General features: G+C 43.4%; 1 protein-coding gene across 1 annotated transcript; it reads right to left on the bottom strand.

Annotated features, from left to right (window-relative positions):
- Nucleotides 1–4,546: 4,546 nt before the first annotated feature.
- On the bottom strand, nucleotides 4,547–5,173 carry LOC111890602 (histone H3.2). The gene has a single exon (XM_023886705.3). The coding sequence runs from the start codon at nucleotides 5,101–5,103 to the stop codon at nucleotides 4,693–4,695; it is 411 nt and encodes a 136-aa protein (XP_023742473.1). The 5' UTR covers nucleotides 5,104–5,173; the 3' UTR covers nucleotides 4,547–4,692.
- Nucleotides 5,174–22,296: the final 17,123 nt, after the last annotated feature.

The raw sequence follows: 22,296 nt of genomic DNA, 5'->3' as shown, positions 1-22,296 counted from the left end.
TCAAGGGGCGTAAACCCTTCGAGAGGCAGTTCACGGCCGTAAACTCCCTTTATGGCCGTAAACCCCATTCACGGCTGTAAACACTTCCTAAGTGGTGCATTAGACTGAAAACCCGCTTTCCTCGATTCAATCAAGTCCCGATAACATTCCTTAACCGAAAGCAAGTGTTTTTCTAACACTTTATCTAACGAAATCGCTAATTTAGATACATATATGTATTTAATTGTTATTAGGATTCCGTTAAGTGCCACATACAGCAACTCGAGGGTCTTCACTCACAGGTTTGCTACCCGAGCTTTCACGCAACCGACAGTGAGTTCATACCCCTATGCTTTTACTATTTTTAATGTTTTCAGGGGGGATACAAGCCAAACACAAATGAATTTTGTGAACTTATACAAAGGAATTTAAATAGGTTCAAAACTTATACAATTGATATAACCGAAAGATCTCCATGTTTTATAAAATATTTATATATTTTGTCCCTTATGTAACATGATGAGCATGAGGGTGGTTTTCAATATACGACGATGATCGTAAGGTTTTCAATACACTACATGTTATACATACAAAATTATAATAGGTATAGTTTGGGATTCAATACATGGTTTTACAAATAAAAGAACCTTACACCATAATAGCATATAAACTAAAGTAAATATAGTTTATGATATACAACACTACTTTCCGATTACAAGAGTACAATATAAAAATAATTATTTAAGTATAATTATTTTTGCTCTACAAGACATACATACTGATTAAAGTACAAGAGAACACTACATTACACGTAAACTAGTTAATACAAGTTTTAGTAATGGATGTGTTTACTTTGATCACTATGATGCAATTGTTGTGATATTATACATGACGTCCTCCACCCCCGAACGTTTCCGGTGTGACATTCCAGTAGATCAGACTTTTAGTATTTCAGAAAGTGCTCGCATAAGTCCATACGATTTTTCTAGGATTTTGTATGAATTTTACAAGACAACATGTCCGTGCAACTAATTTCTGACCGGTCAGTGAAAAATATGATTTTCACCTTGGTTAGGGACAATATCAGGTCTTAGGAAAAATCATGGACAAACTAGACTCAAAACTCAAACTTAAAGAGTTTACGGATTCCCAATCCGACTTCGAATGATTTTCTATATTTTTTCCAAAACAAGGACATATTGGTAATTTTGCAGAATTTCCCAACATTGCATTTTAAGGGTTAATTGACAACTTAACCCTTTAAGCCATAACCAAAATCAACTAAAAAGATGGGAATTGAGTTTTTTAACAGTAGCAAAATGTCAAGAAGTTAAAATAACAATTTCAACCTCAAGCCATGATTCAAAGTACATTGTTTTTTATGGGAAAAACAAAGTTCATTGTTAAAAGAAAAAACACCATTAGTGCTTGAGTTTCCTCCACCATTAAGCCTCATATTAAGACCTTTAGAGACTATTTTGAAGACCTTTTGGATGGTTCAAAACATGATCTTTTACTAAAAAATTACCCTCTTGAATCAAGGTAGAAATAACATAAGTTTTATCAATCACTAAAGAATACAATGTTCTGAAAAACTTGGAGCTTTTCAAGAACAGGAAGCGTCACATTCTTGGAATAGTTCATACTTGAAATTGAAAACAATGAAACATCAAATTGCTCTCACTAAAACTAGTATTCAATCATATGAACACTTGAAGATTGTAAGGAGGCAAAAGATATGATCATAAACATCAAAATTGATTCACTAATTCCAGCAATTCTCAAGAGATTGAGATGAAAACATTAAAAGAGAGTGAAGTAGAGAATTTTACCACCAATTAGGCTAATTTTCACAGCCTCCAATCCCTCTAGGATTGACAAGAACACAGCCCTTCTTTCCCTCTCCTCTTCTCGGTTCGCTGCCCTCCTTACCCCTAGCTTAGTTAGTTTTTTTTTTCTTTCGTCCTTGCCTCCTGCCGACACAACAAGGGGGAACGATCCTCCACTTTTTTTTCTAATGCACGTGAATAGGGAACGTGTGCAAGGAGAAGGATCGATCCTTCTCTTTGGGGGGTTATACCATTTTTACTTATTGGTCCCTCAAATCTCATCTTGCATTCCTTCAACCCTAACCCTAATTAACCTATCAATTAAAGTTTCTTTTTCTGACATTCTAGCCCCTCAACACCATTTACACAAATTAATGCTTTATAATCACCCTAATAATTCCATAAATCGGTTTAATTGGATTATATCCCTCTTAATCATTGACTACTTTGTTTAGATATTAATTGATATTTTTTAAATTTATTTCAATTCATAACCTAGAATCGAAATAACTTTACGAAACAAAATATTGACTAACAGAAAAGCTAACATCGTTAACGAAAGGAGTTGCGTGTTGTTACATTTCTCCCCTTCTTAAAATGATTTTGTCCTTGGAATCAGATATCGATTCTAACGACTTAGGGAAACAAACCTTCATTTCTTTTTTGACCACCCAAGTCACTTCTGACCCGTACCCATCCTTCTATTGGACTTTGATGAGCTTGAATCGTTTTATTCACCGCTTCTTGATTTTCTCTGTCGAAGACATCTACCAGTTCTCCCATATCGTGCATCAACTAGCCGAGTCACAACTTGTCCATCAGCGAGACATCCGGCTCTTAACCTGCCTCTAGTGTCAAAACAAGTATATCTCGTCCAATTAGTGCTTTTCAGTATCACTCTTCGACAGTCTATAGCTGAAACTCCTTGACCACCTCTACAAAAGGCAGCCACTGATTACCTTGAGCTCTCCATCACATGAGCCAAAGGAACCTCACACATCCTCGCTAAACACTTTCTCGCCATAAAGCATAAATGATGGAAACGAATCCTAGAGTTCTCATCTAACAAAATAGACGTACCCTCACACGAAACGTGAAACTTGCACACGCTTTTAGCGTAGAGAATCTTATCTAACTAGCAGATAACCAAAACATATCAATGACGACATCGCACGACTTGATCCAAATCGGAGTCCAAGTGAAAGGGAAAAAACATGTCCAACCATCACATTAGAACACTCATCCTACATTTCCCCAAACATGAAAACAATATCCCCTACCGCTATCACAATGTCTAACATAAATTCAGAAAAACTTTGAACTAACACAAAAAAGCAGAAAATACAATGATCTACCCTCCGCTAGCATCAAACATAACTACGCATAGCAAAAAAAAACAATTAGATGAAAAAGGCTATGAGAGTACCTCTTCATCCCGTCTTCTCTCCTCGACTATTATTTGAAATGCACGTGTTGGAGCTTTGCCTTTCTCCGTCTCTTGATCTAAACTACCCATAACGACTTTCGGATTAAGGCTCATGTGTCCCATCTTCTTGCAATTATAGCAAAGAGGCTTGGTATTGGTACACTCTGATATCTTGTGGCCTAATTTGCCACATTGTCTGCAGCTGATAGTGCTGCTGCTGCGAGGACCCTTATGTGAAGACTTAAACTTCCTATAGAAACTCGACTTGTCACCTTTCTTCCCAAAAAAGATCTTCTTCTTGGGGGAGTCAGACTAACCCTCCCACTCCCTATTTTCTCCACTTGTGACAACAGTACATCCCGGTGTAGCCAGATCCCCCTCAATCCGAATAGTCTCGTCCATGAAAGCTGCCAAAGTGTTGCGTTGTCTCACATTTGCCTGATACTCTGTCACCAGTAACCCCTCTGCATAGTTCTCCACCTACTTTGCCTCGGGGGGGACTGTAATTCTTCCCGAATTATAGCTTCTCAGAGAACAAGGAATTGTATTTTGCAAAAGACATGGTTCCTTTTTCTAGTGCAAGAAACTCCCTCTCGATCCTCCTCATTTGACCCGATGGACAAAAACGCTCCTAGAGCCTTTGGATTTTCCCTACTAAGTACTAACTATGTCCACTTTTAATATATGGGCTATAAGCCTTTATGACAATTATAGTTTATTTTAATTACAAACTTACCCTTCTAATGCTAGATTTGAGGGTATTTTGGTCATATTAACCATAGTTTTTCCGGTATAAATAGAAATGTTGTGTTTGCTTTAATTTAACTGCACATCTCCTACTTCTCTCTGCTTTATTTGTAATTGCAATCTCAAACCACTTTCGACAAAAACGGCTTCATCAAGCGAGATGCTCAATTGGCTTTGAAGGTTCTTAGTAAAGAAATTTGAAAACCCAATGTTTGAGAGAGCTTTGAGCATGTCGAGGATAGAGATGACAAGTAATGAGCATAATGTAACAGATGTTTGAGATTATTCACAATACACAAAAACATGACTTTTTAAGAATTAAGACATTGGAATGTAATTTTTTTAATTTTTTTTCGTTACAGTAGTAATAATCTATATGTAATTAGCATGCACGTAATAAGAAAAATGCCGATAATTTCCCATGGCATACCCATATGCATGAAAGTAATCAACTTTTTCATTACAAATTCAACATGGCATGAGAGTTGACGAAATTGGTGCTTAAAGAAGGATACTATTTGATTTCTTCAGCCGAACAAACACGATTGAATGATATGTGCAATCATTTGAAACTTTGAACAAAGACATCCATATTTCACATTGAATGAAGTTCGGACATATCAAAATAACATATGAATTTAAAGCCCTGATTACTTTCTACAATCAAAAAAGTCCCAGACTGATTTTCAATCAATAGACATTATCACAAATCTAAGCCCTTTCACCTCTAATCCTCCTAGCCAATTGCATATCTTTAGGCATAATTGTAACCCTCTTAGCATGAATCGCACACAAATTAGTATCTTCAAACAAACCCACCAAATAAGCCTCCGACGCCTCTTGAAGTGCAGCAACAGCACTGCTCTGGAACCTCAAATCTGTCTTGAAATCTTGAGCTATTTCTCTAACAAGTCTCTGAAACGGAAGCTTGCGGATCAACAGCTCTGTACTCTTCTGGTATTTACGGATTTCTCTTAGGGCAACAGTTCCTGGCCTGAATCTGTGTGGCTTCTTCACACCTCCGGTCGCCGGAGCGGATTTTCGGGCGGCCTTAGTTGCCAATTGCTTTCTTGGTGCTTTTCCTCCTGTTGATTTGCGAGCAGTTTGCTTTGTTCTCGCCATGTTTAGAGAATTCAAAACGTAAACTGAGCTTTTGTTTTGTGTAAGTGGATTCGATCGAGTGTTGTGGAAAATGAGGTAGAAGATGCTTGTATTTATTAGGGTTTACAGTGACGGAGGTTGCGGTGGATTTGAAACTTTGGGGGAGACTAGTTAGCGCGAAAGATCCTACACCGTTAGATTGTACGGTAAGTAAAGGACGGCTCAGATTGTATATTAGTAGAGAATGCGGATCGCAATCCATGTGCCTCTTTAGTGAAAGCGATATTCATTGATTCATTTGTTTGACGATTGGGATTGGAACCGAATAATGAAATAATGGTAATTTTTCTTTTATAATTATTATAGGGTAAAATACAAAAAAAAAAAAAAAAAAAAAAAAAAAAAAAAAAAAAAAACCTATCGTCTATGTGCTATTGTTCAAAAAAATTTATTATATTATATTTATAGGTATTGGTTTATTTTTAATTTCTTGAGACATTAAGTTGTGATCCTAGTCATTCATATTGATATCAAAATAAATAAAAATAAAAATTATAAATTGAAAAATAAAAGAAAAAATCCGAAAAAAAAAATAATATTATTTTTGTTATTTAATGCATCACATCTCTTTCTTCGATTAAAAGCCCTGATAATAAAACATTTATTTTATGAAAATTTTCACAAAACTCTCAGTTTGAGTCCAGACTTACCCGAGAGTATGTCTGAATCACACCCACTACCACCTCGGGTAATGGTGGTCAACGGCGGCTCACGGTGGTGGTTATGACTCTAAACCAAAACACGATCAAACATCCAAAATAGCAATCTAATCATACAAATGCACACCGCTACCCAACACGGCGGCTGGTGGCGGCAGAAGGCGGCATGCACCACTTCACGATGGTGGTGGTGGGTTTTCTTCGGGTTTTCCGTTCAAATAATATATGTATAACACATCATCAAAAGAAATATACTCTTAATATAACACTCCCCCCCCCCCCCCCACCACCACCACCACCACCAAGCCACCCTTGTGGTGGTCGGAGGTGCTAGCCACCACCTCACGATGGTGGTGGTGGCTCTCTTTAGATGTTCGACCATGCAACACCACACAACACTTCACTGTAATAAACACACACATACATGTTTCAGTTTGCAAAATGGACCCAGCACCCCACCTGGTGGCGTACGGCAGAGGCGATGACGCGAGATAGTGGGCAGCAGCGGCAGTTTGTGATGACAGTGACGGTTAATGACGGTTATGGTTGTGGTGTAACACCGAAACAATGGGAAAGGAGAAGCTAAGACTGCAAATAATAGTAGCACGTCGGACTTAGAGTAGGACAGCGACGGACATTGCGTCTGTGGATGAAAAGTTGTCCGCTTTCAACCGAGAACGGCGGCGGTTCCACCACGGCGTCTGTTGGACAGAAGGTGGCGATGGGTGGTTGGAGTAGCACTGGTGACGGGCGTGGTTCGCCTGTAGATGACGACAAAGGGCAGAGGAAGAAGATGACGGAGGAGCGGTGGCAATAGACGTCGTTCACAGCTTCAATGATTGATCTCATCGGCTCATTCGGCAACCCATGACGTCCGGCAGTAACGCTGAGGTGGCGTCCGACGGCTAGACGGCCGCTGGTTAAGCGGTGGTCAGTTACGACAAGGTGGCAGCTGGAGGACTTCCCGACGATGGCGGTTGCATTCTTGGGTTAGGGTTAGGATTACCGGGCTGGCGGGTTTTATATCCCAAGCCCCATGAAACTTTATCCCATAATGACAACAATGGTCCCTCCTTTATGAAATAATTTCGAATTCGCTCCAATATTTACCCTTTAAACCCCTGCTCCCATGATTCTTTTCATAATAAGTCCAACAGTTACCAAACAACCCCCCATCTATAATTTATTTTCAACTGAAATCCATAGATTACCATTCATCCCCTTAGCCTCCAAAATCTCTTCAAATTAAGTCCCAATAATTTACCAAGCGGTCCATGCCTTCATAAATATTTGCAAAACCGATCCGGAACTTACACTTTAACCCCCAAACTCTCAAGTATGACTTTTAACCCCCAAAACCAACTATTTCCTAAATTATCCCGCATTAAGGGCTACTATTCATTTATTAATTTTATCTGTTTATTTATTTAACAGACGGGATGTTACTGAAATAACACCAAAAACCTTTCAAAATCATTTATAAGCTCAAGAACACACCACCAATGGATTAGGGTTCGAAATGAGGCTCTAAGGTCAGTGAAAGCTGATAAATGTGAGAGTCATGCGCTCACAAGGATGTTTAAATAGTGTCCAAACCCTAAAATTAAGGTTTGACACTTTGCCAATTACGATGGGCGTACCCCAGCTTACGTCAGACGTACCCACCCAAACACGTGCGTTCATAAAATGCATGCATGGGACCATTCTTGCCGGTCTTTTCCACTAAGGACCACTTTTGACAATACTTCGAAAGATCATAACATCTTCGTTTCAACTTCGCTTCTGACGAACTTTATATCCACGGAAAGGTGACGAGAAGTCCTACACTTCTAACAACTCACATTAGCCTTAAAACTTTATGAACCAAAAACCTAAAATTCATAAAGAACCAAGTTATCAAACTACGATTACACCCTTGGGCTCCAAAACACCATCGAACACTCGGATCACTAAGACTATAACACCCACTTCCAAAAAGGTCCAAATCCTTTCTTCCATAAGGCCTAAGCCTTATGATAACTAATGACCGCGCCACAACCCTGAATAATGAAGTGATTCGAAACCTAGTGTTACAAATAGTGATGAAAACAAAACAACTTGTGAGGGAAAGTAGCTTATGGTGATAGTTATCAAAACATGATTGAAAAAACTACAAAAAAATGGTACCATATGGTGATGGGTTTTACCTATAGTAACGGTTATAGTCACTATAATTAAATGTCATCATAACTTACCTCTAATGATGCGACCTTTGCTTACACAATGAATGAAAAAAACGTTTAGTGACACGTTTTTTGCATGGCCAAAGCCCGATTTTTACTTGTGTGTGTGTGTGTGTGTATATATATATATATATATATATATATATATATATATATATATATATATATATATAACACCATTGTTAAAAAATATAAGCAAATCATATGAAGATGTAGATTGTTAAAAGCATGACTCTTCATCAGCAGTTACCTCCTGATCAGCACCAATTGGCATCGAGTGTATTTGCAAAATTAGTTGGAAACTAAGTTTTTATTTGTTATTTGATCGTTTGATAGAATTAGTTGAGAGCTTTTAAAATGTATAGAATTACATGAAATAATAATTAGAAAGATACTATGTTAATCTTATTATAGGCAGTTCTAAAAATTGATTAAAACGTTTAAATGGTTTTTTCTTAAATGCTAAATGAAATAACTTTTAAATTTGGTGCTTTTTGTTTAAACAACAAAAACAAAAATCTTGTACTCCTAAACAAAAGTTTTTGTTTAAATCAAGTTCTTTCTTAAAAGTTAGAAGCTCCTAAAAACTTGCTTTCAAACACGTCCATCCACAACTCCCCCCCCCCCCCCTTTATCTTTTTGATTTATTGTCCTTTTGGTCTAAATTATTTACTCTTTAGGAACCTCACTTGTTCAACATATGCTCAAGGAAATTCTCTCAAAGTACAAAGGCGATATCTTATGACAAACCTCTTTAATATGCTCGACGATGTAATCTTTAACGTTGATGAGGATAAGTAGAAGTTTCTTAGATGTTAAACATGAAATGAACGATTTGCCTTCGGTATTTTTTTCCATTATTTGTTTACTTTAGTATTTTTCTATTAAAAAAATATGTTTACTCGCCTCATACTAACTCAACCACTCATCCCTCACTCTTAAATACATTGATCATCTCTCTTTCGCTCTCTCTCTCTCTCTCTCTCTCTTCATTGTTGTTGGATCACCGACGCCTGATCACCACCTATTGTTGGACCACCCTTTTCACTAGATATGCCTTTTCTTATTGAACCACCTAAACCACCTTCAATGACACAGATCTTAACATTAGCCGACAATTTGTGATTGATATTTTTTTTCATTTTTATTTACTTTGATATCTTTCTGTTAAAAAAAAAACTACCCTTACCCTCTACTAACTAACTCACCCCTCGCTCTTATATATGTTGATTTAATCTCTCTCTCTCTCTACTTCCATTGTTGCTAGATAACAACCACTTGTTAGACCACCCTATTCACCGGAGACGTCCTTTTTTTTTTTTACAGAAATCCTATACCACATCTAACAAAGTAGATCTGAACCTACAACAATGTGGATCTAAAAACTCTAAACTTCGTTTTCGTCGTCCAATCAGATTTGCAACATCGCCAGATTCGTGGTTGTTTGAAGGTCAAGATTCATCAAAAATCCTAGATGCCTCACTCTCACCTTCACCATTTTAGGTTTTGCAAATCGTAGCTTAGTCTACCCTTTGTTAAAAACCATAACTACATGTGTGAAAAGCTATAAAGATCGTAGTAAGTTTGTCGTATCATCGCCTTTCATTGCTAGTTTGTTTGACGAAGTTTGTTCATTGTATCGTCATCACTACCCTCTCGATTTATATCTGCAAACGTGTTTGATACTTTTTAACCGATGGTGGTGGTGCTTGTAGCATTTTCAATCTACATTTGTATCTCAATTTGGCGTTCAAACGACGTTGATGTGTTTGAGACGACATTGACTAGTGTTGGTAGCGACATTGACGGGTGTGGTGGTGGAGTTGATCAATGGTGATGGTTGTGGCAACGTTGACTAGTGGTTGTGTAGATAATTATAGATAAGAGGGGTGAGACTTAAGAGAGAGAGAGAAAGAAAGAGAAAGAGGAAATTGATGGTGATATTAAGGATTATATATATATATATATATATATATATATATATATATATACGTATATATTCTTTTTTTTAATTAACTAAACTGATAAATAAACAAAAAGGCAAAATAGTCATTAGAAGTTTCTTCAAAATATTTAGGACTAAAACCACAATAAAAAAATATATTTTAGACTAGTGGTGCTAATGCAAAACTTTTAGACTAAAGTGATAATTTTCAGCTAAACACATAGACAATTTTTTCAAAATTTTCTAGTTAAAAAGGTTTTTAACCCTCACAGTAAATTACACAAACGGTCAATGTGGTTTGGTGTAGCTTGTGCACTTGTTCCCTAACTTGTTTTGATTATATCAGATAGTGATCATGATATATTTTGTTGTATATTTGGTCCCCATTCAACATAAGATGACTCATTTTCCCTTTCTAATTTCTTTTTAACTTTTTGTTATTATTTGATATATATTTTTATAAAAAAAACTAAATTTAGATGCCCCTTTCCCCTGAACCTCCCTTGACACTCTCTTCACTTTCGGTCCCATGCCCGCGGACGACCTTCCTCCTTGTGGGTGACCCTCCATACTCAATGTAAAATACTATAAAAAAACAAAAACACAATCCAAGAACCATTGAAAAAATGTTTAGATCATTAATGATATGCAAAATAAAAATCAATACAAAGACATGTTTCAAAGAGTAAACAAAAACACCACTTTTACAACATAACTAAATCAAAACTAGAAGAAAACGAGTTTAATTTACTAATGGAGTGCAAACTTTATGACCAAAGGGCCTTTGACCCAGCAGTAAGGAGTAACTCTCTCAAATGATAGGTCATAGGTTCAAGTCTTTCACTAGGAGACATTTGTTGTGTTTTAGGAATATGTTAGTTTACCGTTTTAAAAAAATAAGTGCAGACTTTGTGAAAAAATCAAAGACAAATAAAGTTCATTGCAAATAGACATCAAAGATAAAAGAGATTCATGAGTGATTCTTGTAAGGGTTTATTGAAGCAATCGATTGATTTCAATCATAAATAAATGATATATCTTCTAATAAATGGTGGTGGGTTTACAGTGGTTAGATATGCAATCGATGGTCAAATTTTGCAAAATCACACATCTTTATATGAGAGAACAACAATAGCGTCGGTGTACAAGTCGATGTCTAATTCTCCAAATCGACAATGGAGTAGGGTAACAGTGGCACCTTTTAATAGGCAACAATTCCCTTAATAGGCGGAGGGTTACAAAGGTGAGGAAAGGGATGTCGATGTTTATAGCAAAAAAGAGATGGGTGAAAATGGGGATGCCAGTTAGTTAAGAGTGTACATCAACGATATCTAGCATCGTATGATAGTTTATAACGTCATCCGATGGTTTTCGACATCATCCAATGATTTCTAATGTTGTATAATGGTTTTCTGGCATTGTTTGGTGGTTTCTGATAGTAGTGGTTCGGTGGTCATAATTTAGGATTCTCTTCATCTGATATTAGAGAAGAGGGATGTGGGGAGCTTTAGAAGGACGAGGTCGGTGAGGATGAGGATAAATGGGGGGTTGGCTCATTTTACTTCTGAAACATCCCAAAAATACCACCCAAAAATTTCGATTTTTATTATAACAAAACCCATGAGACTGAGTATCACATAATAAAATCATATGCTGTGTGTTTCAAAAACCATAATAAAATACTGTGAGAAAAACTGTATCACAACTGTATCCAAACATATCAAGAAAACTAAATCAACTCCCAGGACAAATCTGAAGTTGTGGTGTGTACGATGCCATCATCCCGAGCTCTTCCCTTTGCTTGCGGAAGTACCTGAAACCAAACCTGAAACTGTAAGCACAAAACTTAGTGAGCTCCCCTAAACTACCACATACCACATAATAACAAATAAGCACATACTGGGCCTTGCCCACTACATCGGACCGAAGTCCGGGCTAACTGGGGCCTTGCCCCCTACATCGGACCGAAGTCCGAAGCTGACTGGGACCTCTGTCCCCTACATCGGACCGAAGTCCGAAGCTGACTGGGACTTTCGTCCCCTACATCGGACCGAAGTCCGAAGCTGACTGGGATCTCCGTCCCCTACATCGGGCCGAAGTCCGAAGCTGATTGGGACCTCTGTCCCCTACATCGGACCGAAGTCCGAAGCTGACTGAACATAGCATAAACATATCAACTAGCACAAACACATAAATCCTGCCTGAGCCACGGAGGCGTCAAACATACTAGCTACTGCATTGGACCGAAGTCCAGAACTACGGCTAACTGAACGGGTCGTCACTGTGGCCTTAGACCCGTTCCTACTGAAAGGAAACTCACCTCGTGAACTGGCTGTTGTGTGAATGGCTCTGGAAGCTAACTGCTGCTGCTCCGGTATCTCCCCGGCTACAAGTCCATAAACACACTCAATCAAATGCTAAACACTGCACTAGGGTAAAATGACTCTTTTACACTTGGTCAAGGTCAACTCTCTCGGTCAAAGTCAACCTACAGTTGACCTGACTCGCCGAGTTGGGCCGCCAACTCGCCGAGTCTCTAGTCTCACTTCTCAACTTTACTCGTGGCTACTCGTCGAGTATAGCATCGACTCGACGAGTACTCTCTCGATCCAAGAACTCAGACAATCTTCATCCGACTCGCCGAGTCATATGAACAACTCGATGAGTTGTTCTTGAGCTAAAAAGATTGCCTTGGACTCGCCGAGTTGTATGAACAACTCGTCGAGTCCCTCCATTACTGAGTCTGCCCTCCAAATCACTGAGTCCACTCTACTACTCACAGGCTTCCACTCGTCAACACTCAAAAAGGGGAAAAATGGGACTCGCGGCTTAACTCGCCGAGTCGTTCTTCCGACTCGCCGAGTCACATCCATGCAGCTACTCTAAACTCGATTCTGCTTGAATCCAGCGTCTGAAACTAATAAATTTGGGCTTCCTTAACTCGATTAGCACGTAAATATTCTATCTTTACGTGCCCATAAGCAACCAAGAAGATAATAAGGCTCAAAAAGCATAACAAAGGCTAGATCTAGGGTTCTTATGCAAAGCATCTTCAAAAAGGCAAAAGATACGGGCTCTACAACTCCTAAATGAACAGATCTAGGGATATCTCGACCTATTAAGGCATCCATACAACTATAAGGCTTGGAAAATGCATCAAACTAGCCCTAGAAGAGTTCTAATGGAGGTCTAAAGCATAAAACAGAAGGAATCCGAGAAATACCTCAATGAACTCTGATTTTGCCCTTGGATCTTTGCTCTACACCTCTTCTCTTTGCTCCTTTCTTCTTCTTCTTCTTCAAGCCTTCAAAATCCACACACAAAAGCACTTAAAACAATAAGGGATGGATTAGGGTTTTCTCACAGCTCTCTGAGGGTGAAGGAGACGAGTTTGGGGCACATAGCATTGCTTAAATAGTGAGCAACCCGGGGATTTAGGGTTTCTTCCAGGCAGGCAGACTCGCCGAGTCCCGAATATGGACTCGCCGAGTAGCCGACTAACACGTGCACGAAAACTCGACCCTACTCGACGAGTCAGGCCATAGACTTGCCGAGTCCCTCAATAAAACTTTTAAATAAAAGCCACAGGAACAACATACCAGAGATGGGGCGTTACAACTTCGATTTATTGTTTAGTTCAATAATAAATCAATAAATAAATAATAAAATAATTAGAAAAGAAACGGGAAAGGGAAAACTGTCTTTTAACGTCCGATGAGGACCAAAGACACAATGAAAACGTACCATAGGGACCGTCACAACAAATGGCCTTACGTAGCAACTCCGACCTTACACAATGTAGCACCTGGTTTCCGGTATGTGAATTTTATTTGAGCATTGACCTAATTTAGCCTTCGACTCGGCGAGTCATAGGGTCCGACTCGCCGAGTAGGGACGGGACTCAGGACGCGTTTTAAGTAGGCGACTCGACGAGTCCATATCCTGGACTCGGCGAGTCACCGCTGCGGGATGAAACCCTAAGTTTCAAGGGTTTGCACCCTATTTAAACCCTCATTCCGCCCCAACTCGTCCCCATTCACCCCAGAACTCCCCCTACATCGTTTTCCCCTTGTTTTCTTGAGAGTTTGAGGTGCTCTTAGTGTATTCTTGAAGGTTTTGAAGTGTAAAAGGAGTAGATCAAGAAGAGGAGAAGGAGATCAGCCATCCTTGTGTTATTTCAACATTTCCTTTGAGGTATAACCCGTTTTCCCCTTGATTCTATGCTTAAAACTTCATTTGGGTCCTTCTTGGTCATTTTCCCAAGTTTGCATGTTCATTATATGTTGTAATAAGGCGTTTGGCCTTTGGATCTATGTAAGATTGAGCTCCAGGAGCTCAGATCTGTTAGCTTTTTGGTCCCATAAGGCTTGTTAGCCTTAGATCTACCATTTTGAGACATTTTGAGCTTTATAATCCTTATTGGTGGATATCCACACGTAAAGTTGGAAACTTTACGTGTGATTCGTGTCCTAGAAGTCCAGATCTATGAATGGCATGGTCTGGAACCGAGCAAATCGGTATATTTAAGGAGTGCATGGCGACGACTCGGCGAGTCGCATAGGTGACTCGGCGAGTCTGGTCGCGAGTCACAGAATTGGTCCCTTCTTCATGTGTCGAGTTGAGCCTTGAGTCACAGGGGGTGACTCGGTGAGTTGGGAGCTGAACTCACCCATGTTAGGACTCGGCGAGTCAATGCCCTGACTCGGCGAGTCCAAGGCAATCTTCATAGCTCAAGAACAGACTCGACGAGTTGTTCATACAACTCGGCGAGTCTTAGCATAAAGTGTTCTTCGGATGAAGATGGACTCGACGAGCTGTTCATACAACTCGGCGAGTAGGATGAAGGACTTGAATATTGGTTAAGAAGGTGAACCCGTCGAGTCGTCGCCTAACTCGACGGGTAGGATCGGGATTCAGGGCAGTCGTTTGGACAGGGACTCGGCGAGTTGGAAAGCCAACTCGGCGAGTCGGGTCAACTGAAAGTTGACTCTGACTTGGACGTAGGGCATGGTCATGGGTAAAATGGTCATTTTACCCAAAGGTCAGTGAGCAATGTTTGATTGGGTTTATTGTGGAAATTGCAGCCGGAGGATTTCCGGAGCAGCAGTAGGCAGTCAGTTTCCGATCAGTTCAGCAGCTACTTTGAGGTGAGTTACCTTCCAGTAGCGGTGGGTCTAAGGCCACAATGCCGACCCACCAGTAGGGGATGTATGGTAGATGATTGTCTTTGTGATATCATCTAAGTTTGCTATTACCTGATATGTTATATGCTAGCATGATATGTTGTCTGTGATAGTAGTAAAGTTCGGTCGTTAGGACCGAAGGGTAGTCAGACACCCCAGATACGTCTGACAGTATGTGATGATATGTTTGCATGCTGGCTTGTTATGTTATATGTGATCATAATAGTAGGGGTGAAATAGTCCCCGAGGATCGGTTGTCAGGACCGATGGGTAGTCAGCACCCCAGAATGGCTTGACACGGGTAAGACGGCACCCCAGAATGGCCGTATGGGTAGGTCAGCACCCCAGAATGGCTTGACACGGGTAGGTCGGCACCCCAGAATGGCCGTACCGGGTAGTCAGGCACCCCAGAATAGCCTGGCAGTATATATGTTATGTGTTCGTATGGTATGCGGTACGTTGGGGGAACTCACTAAGCTTTGTGCTTACGTTTACAGTTTTGTTTTCAGGTACCTCTGCATCGAAGGGGAAGGAGCCGGCGCGGTAGCGGCACGTCATACACACACTCTTCGGTTTCCGCATTTATGAGATTTACTGGGACTGAACTCTGATATTTTGATGGGATGTATGGTGTGGCTTTTTAGAACATGGTTGCAATGTGTTATGGTGTGAACAAACAATGTTTCTTTTTATTTAGACAATGTTTTTATTTATTAATGTTTTCTAAAGTCATATTTTAAAAATGAAATTTTCGGACGTAAAAATTGGGCCGTTACAAGTTGGTATCAGAGCTAGGGCACGGGTCGATGTGTTCGACGGGGACGTCGAACCCTATAATGGGGGGTGAAGGTGGGTTGCACCTGATCCTACATCGGCTTGGAAGGAGAACGAAACATCTCCTTATAAGGGGTGTGGATACCTTCCTTGACACAACGCGTTTTAAAGCCGTGAGGGCAGCAGATCCCATAAGAACTCTGCAGTTAAGCGTGCTCGGGCGGGAGTAGTACCAGGATGGGTGACCCCCTGGGAAGTCCTCGTGCCGAGTGGCCCAAAGCGGACAATATTGTGATACGTGCCAGAGGGGGATGTTACAAGTTGGTATCAGAGCCCTGGTTTGAGGGATTCGGACACACCCTCGGGAGTGTTTGAACTCAAATCGAGGGATTAAAAGATTTTCTAAAAGAAAATGTTTTCTAAAATTGAGAAAAGAGTTTCGAGAAAGAGTAAAGTGTGTGACGTGCGCGACCGGCCGAGCTCAAGTAAGTATTCCCCATAGTACCCATACAAGTTTATGTTATGTTTATCAGCTTTATGAATAATGCATGCTAGAATAGGACTAAGGATCTAGGAGTGATGCCTTATGTGCCTGCTTTATGTGTTTCAGTTGTATGAGAATTGCATGCTAGATATTGAGTAGACAGTAAGTAGGATAGCCTGATTAGGTTATGCCTAGTAGTATGAGCTTAGCACTAAATGCTAGCTCAATTCCTGGAAGTAGATAGAGTTAATTGAGATTGTTACCCTTATCTGAATGCTGCTTGCTTCGTGCTACGTGGGACTCTGAATAATGGGTGTTAGCCATTAGGCGAATGCGTCACGTCACATGTGATCAGGGTTGAATAATCTTAGAGTGCCGGATTTGATCCTACTGCGCAGCTCTTGTTTGAGTCCAACCGTTGTAGGGACGAGTCGGGTACACGAAGGATTATCTGAGCCTAGTCACATGTGATGGTATTCGGGTAATGGCTAATTGGCATTTCAAGGAGGCCTGCAGCAGCTGAGGACTGGTTAGAGTGGAATTAGAGATTTCCCTAGGGCAAGCCTAGGATGAGTATAGCAGTGATCAGCAGTAGTGAAAGGGATCTGGTGGAGTCGAGGCATTCCTTGAAGAAGGTATGGATAGATGTGGAAGGTAGTATGGGCCCGTACTACTGAAAGCAGAGGATCCGTACCCGAACCAAGGAAGGCCAAGATAAGACCAGGGAACTTGTAAGTAGTTGTGATCCCTCAGGAAGTAGCAGTACCACTAATGATTATTATTGATGTTTTGCAGAATGGTGGTACTTCGATCGAGACCGACAGATGGCGGGTCAGGAGAGGGGTCAGGTTCGGGATCTGGCACCGAGCCGATTGAGGAGAGGCTACGTGAGTTCATCACGTCGGAGATCACTAGGGGCATCCTTGAGTCGACCCCCATCATCTTTGGGTCGATCAAGGAAGGGATCATGGAGATGATGGAGGATCGCCTACGGGCATTCAGGAGCGACTTGGCCTCTAGCCAGTCAGGATCTCGCACACTGTCCTTCAAGGACTTCAGGAGCAGTGGTGCGCCGGATTTCCATGGGGTGAAGGACCCCATTGTCGCCAGGCGGTGGATTGCGGATATCGAGTCCGCCCAGTTGATCAGCTTCTGCCCCGAGGGGTCGAAGGTGAGGTACGCAGCAGGGTGTTTACGGGACCGGGCCCGAGATTGGTGGGAGTCAGTGGGTGACTCGATGGGAGCCTCGGCTGTCGAGGCAATGACCTGGTCGGACTTCGTGACTAGGTTCAGGGCAGAGTTTGCGCCAGCGGTCGAGCTTCAGCAGCTGGCCAGGGAGTTCTTAGACATGAGGCAGACGACAGAGACCGTGGCGGAGATCACCGCCAAGTTTCGGGAGAGGGCTTTATTGGTGCCCCAGTATGCAGGTGACGAGGATATGAGGAGGACTCGTTACCACGACATGCTACGAGCTGACATTCGGGAGCATGTTAGCTTTTCGGCTTGCCCTACCCTGGACTCCATGATTGCCAGGGCTAGGGAGAGAGAGATAGATTTGGAGCACATCCGGAAACGGAAACTTGAGGATGGTCAGGCATCAGGGGCTTCGGGGAAGAAGCCCAAGGGATCAGATGGGAGGCCGAAAGGCCAGTCGGGACCGAGCCGCTGCAGGAGGTGCGGCAGGCCGCACGAGGGGGCGTGCAGGATGGGATCGTCAGGCTGCTACAAGTGCGGCAAGTTTGGGCATATCAGCAGAGATTGCACTGCTCCTGCGACCGTTATTCAGACATCGGAGTTGCTGTGTTTCCACTGCAACCAGAGGGGCCACAAGAAGGCCAATTGCCCCATGTTGACAGCTTCAGCGCCAGTGAAGGCGCCAGCTCCAGCGACCCTGCGGATTACGGATGGCCGTCAGGGCAAGGCAGAGGCTCCAGTGGTGAGGAGTCGGGCATTTCAGTTGACTGCCGAGGAGGCACGCGCCGCGCCCGATGTGGTGACGGGTATGATTTCTTCCTTCTATCTTTTATTTTTCGTTGTTATGATATTGATATGTGCTCTGTGTGTATGCATGTGTATTAGGATCGTTCCATGTGAACGGCATCCCGGTTCAGGTATTGTTCGACTCGGGTGCATCCCGATCGTTCGTTTCTCTTGCTCTTAGCAAGAGATTTCATGAGACTTCAGGCGAATTAGATTGCCCGTTAGAGGTAGAGATTGCCGATGATCGATCGGTGCGAGCATCGAGGGTGTTTCGAGATTGTGTCCTGCGACTGTTTGAGGAGTGTTACCTGGTAGACTTGGTTCCCATTCCATTGCGTGGGAACAAGGTGATTATTGGTATGGACTGGTTGAGCCCTAATGGGGCAGTGATAGATTGCGCACAGCAGCTAGTGCGAGTCAAGACCCCAAGTGGGGGAGAGTTGGTGATTCATGGAGAGCGGCCGCAGTGTGGACCCACTGTATGTTCAGCAGCGAGGGCTAGGCGCTACCTTCAGCAGGGATGCGCGGGTTATGTCGCGTACGTGATGGACACCCGGGAGGCGGGTAAGGCGACCGTGAGCGAGGTCCCGGTGGTTCGAGATTTTGCTGATGTTTTTCCGGAGGAACTACATGGGATACCTCCGGAGCGACAGGTGGAGTTCAGGATTGACCTCGTTCCCGGTGCGGCTCCGATAGCCAAGGCACCGTATCGGTTGGCTCCTCCCGAGATGCAGGAGCTGTCCACGCAGCTGCAGGAGCTGCTGGACAAGGGATTTATTCGGCCGAGCAGTTCGCCCTGGGGAGCCCCGATTCTGTTTGTGAAGAAGAAGGGTGGGTCGCATCGGATGTGTATAGATTATCGGGAGCTGAACAAGGTAACGGTGAAGAACCGTTACCCGCTTCCGAGGATTGATGACCTCTTTGACCAGCTTCAGGGCGCATCTTGGTTTTCCAAGATTGATTTGCGTTCGGGTTATCATCAGATGAGGGTCAGGGAGGAGGATATGCAGAAGACCGCGTTTCGGACGCGCTATGGCCATTACGAGTTTGTGGTGATGCCGTTTGGGCTCACCAATGCTCCTGCCGCGTTCATGGACCTCATGAACCGTGTATGCAGACCGATGCTGGATCGGTCTGTGATAGTCTTTATCGATGATATCTTGGTTTATTCCAAGACCCGAGAGGATCATGAGGAGCATTTGAGAGAGGTGTTAGAGACCCTGAGGAGGGAGAGCTTGTATGCCAAGTTCTCCAAGTGTGAGTTTTGGTTGCGCGAGGTGCAATTTCTGGGGCATCTCGTCAACCAGAACGGGATTCTGGTCGATCCGGCCAAGGTCGAGGCCGTGATGAGGTGGGAGGTTCCGAAGTCCCCATCTGAGATTCGGAGCTTCCTAGGATTGGCAGGCTACTATCGGAGATTTATCCAGGATTTCTCCAAGATAGCCGTGCCCCTGACGCGGCTGACGAAGAAAGCCGTGGTCTTTCGGTGGGGACCCGAGCAGCAGGCTGCATTTGAGACGCTGAGGCAGAGATTGTGTGAGGCGCCGATCTTAGCCCTGCCAGAGGGCGTAGAGGATTTCGTGGTTTATTGCGATGCGTCCATTTCTGGGTTGGGCGCGGTGTTGATGCAAAGGGGGCATGTCATTGCTTACGCTTCGAGGCAGCTCAAGCCTCACGAGGCGAACTACCCGACGCACGATTTGGAGTTGGGGGCGGTGGTATTTGCCCTCAAGATTTGGCGACATTACCTCTATGGGGTTCGGTGTACCATCTACACGGACCACAAGAGCTTGAGGTACCTCATGGACCAGCCGAATCTGAACATGAGGCAGCGTCGGTGGTTGGATGTGGTGAAGGATTATGATTGCGAAATCCTTTACCACCCGGGAAAGGCCAATGTGGTGGCCGATGCGCTTAGCCGCAAGGCGGCGCCGATCAGGGACGCCTGTTTGAGGATGACGGTGGTGACTCCCCTGTTGGAGCAGATTCGGGAAGCTCAACAGGAGGCTATCAAGGAGGAGCATCGGAAGAGCGAGCGCGTAGTAGGTCAGGTTTCCTCCTTCGATTATGATAGCTGAGGGTTATTGACACTACACCGTAGAGTGTGGGTGCCGTATCACGGGGGCGTGCGCCAGATTTTGATGGAGGAGGCGCACAAGTCCCGATTCTCCATTCATCCCGGGGCGACGAAGATGTATAGGGATCTTCGTCTAGACTATTGGTGGCCCTGCATGAAGCGGGATGTGGCGTGGTACGTCGAGCGGTGCTTGACCTGCAGGAAGGTCAAGGCCGAACATCAGAGGCCGCATGGCAAGATGCAGCCGTTGGACATTCCACTGTGGAAGTGGGAAGATATCACGATGGATTTTATCACAAAGCTTCCAAGGACCGCACGTGGGGTGGATTCGATTTGGGTCATCGTGGATAGGTTGACCAAGAGTGCTCACTTCATTCCGATTCCGGAGAGCATATCGGCCGAGAAATTGGCCCACATTTATATCAGGGAGGTTGTGGCACGACATGGGGTGCCAGTATCGGTGATCTCAGACAGGGATGTGCGTTTTACTTCCAGGTTTTGGAAGAGATTCCATGACGAGTTGGGCACCCGTCTGCATTTCAGCACCGCCTTTCACCCGCAGACAGATGGACAGAGTGAGCGGACCATCCAGACTTTGGAGGACATGTTGCGGGCGTGTGTTATGGATTTCGGTGGTAGCTGGGATACCTATCTTCCTTTGGCTGAGTTCTCCTACAACAACAGCTATCACGCGAGTATCGACCGCCCTCCCTTCGAGATGTTGTACGGACGGAGGTGTAGGACCCCGATATGCTGGGGTGAGGTTGGCCAGAGAGTTATGGGGAGCACCGAAGTGGTGCTCAAGACGACTGAGAGGATACAACAGGTCCGGAGCAGGCTTCAGACTGCTCAGAGTCGACAGAAAAGTTATGCCGACAAGCGTCGATCCGATTTAGAGTTCCAGGTCGGGGATATGGTCCTCCTGAAGGTGTCGCCGTGGAAGGGCGTCATCCGATTCAGGAAGCGGGGCAAGTTGGGCCCGCGATTCATCGGACCGTTCAGGGTCTTAGCCCGGGTGGGCAAGGTAGCATATAGGCTGGATCTGCCAGCCGAGCTTAGCCAGATCCACATCACTTTCCATGTTTCGCAGTTGCGGAAGTGCCTAGTGGACGATTCTGCAGTAGTACCTTTGGAGGATATTCAGGTTGATGACAGCCTGAACTACATCGAGCGCCCAGTCGCAATCCTCGACAGGAAGTCGAAGGATTTAAGGAACAAGAGGGTGGAGCTAGTGAAGGTGCAATGGCAGCACCGCAAGGGTTCAGAGTGGACTTGGGAGCCGGTAGACGAGATGATGGAGCACTACCCCGAGCTGTTTCAGGATCAAGCAGCAGACTTCGAGGACGAAGTCTAAAATAAGTGGGGGAGATTTGTAGCACCTGGTTTCCGGTATGTGAATTTTATTTGAGCATTGACCTAATTTAGCCTTCGACTCGGCGAGTCATAGGGTCCGACTCGCCGAGTAGGGACGGGACTCAGGACGCGTTTTAAGTAGGCGACTCGACGAGTCCATATCCTGGACTCGGCGAGTCACCGCTGCGGGATGAAACCCTAAGTTTCAAGGGTTTGCACCCTATTTAAACCCTCATTCCGCCCCAACTCGTCCCCATTCACCCCAGAACTCCCCCTACATCGTTTTCCCCTTGTTTTCTTGAGAGTTTGAGGTGCTCTTAGTGTATTCTTGAAGGTTTTGAAGTGTAAAAGGAGTAGATCAAGAAGAGGAGAAGGAGATCAGCCATCCTTGTGTTATTTCAACATTTCCTTTGAGGTATAACCCGTTTTCCCCTTGATTCTATGCTTAAAACTTCATTTGGGTCCTTCTTGGTCATT

Source organism: Lactuca sativa, chromosome 6, assembly GCF_002870075.4.
Source record: "Lactuca sativa cultivar Salinas chromosome 6, Lsat_Salinas_v11, whole genome shotgun sequence".
Taxonomy (NCBI): domain Eukaryota; kingdom Viridiplantae; phylum Streptophyta; class Magnoliopsida; order Asterales; family Asteraceae; genus Lactuca; species Lactuca sativa.
The sequence above is the reverse complement of the archived record's forward strand: the minus strand, read 5'-3'. Positions and strand labels throughout refer to the sequence as shown.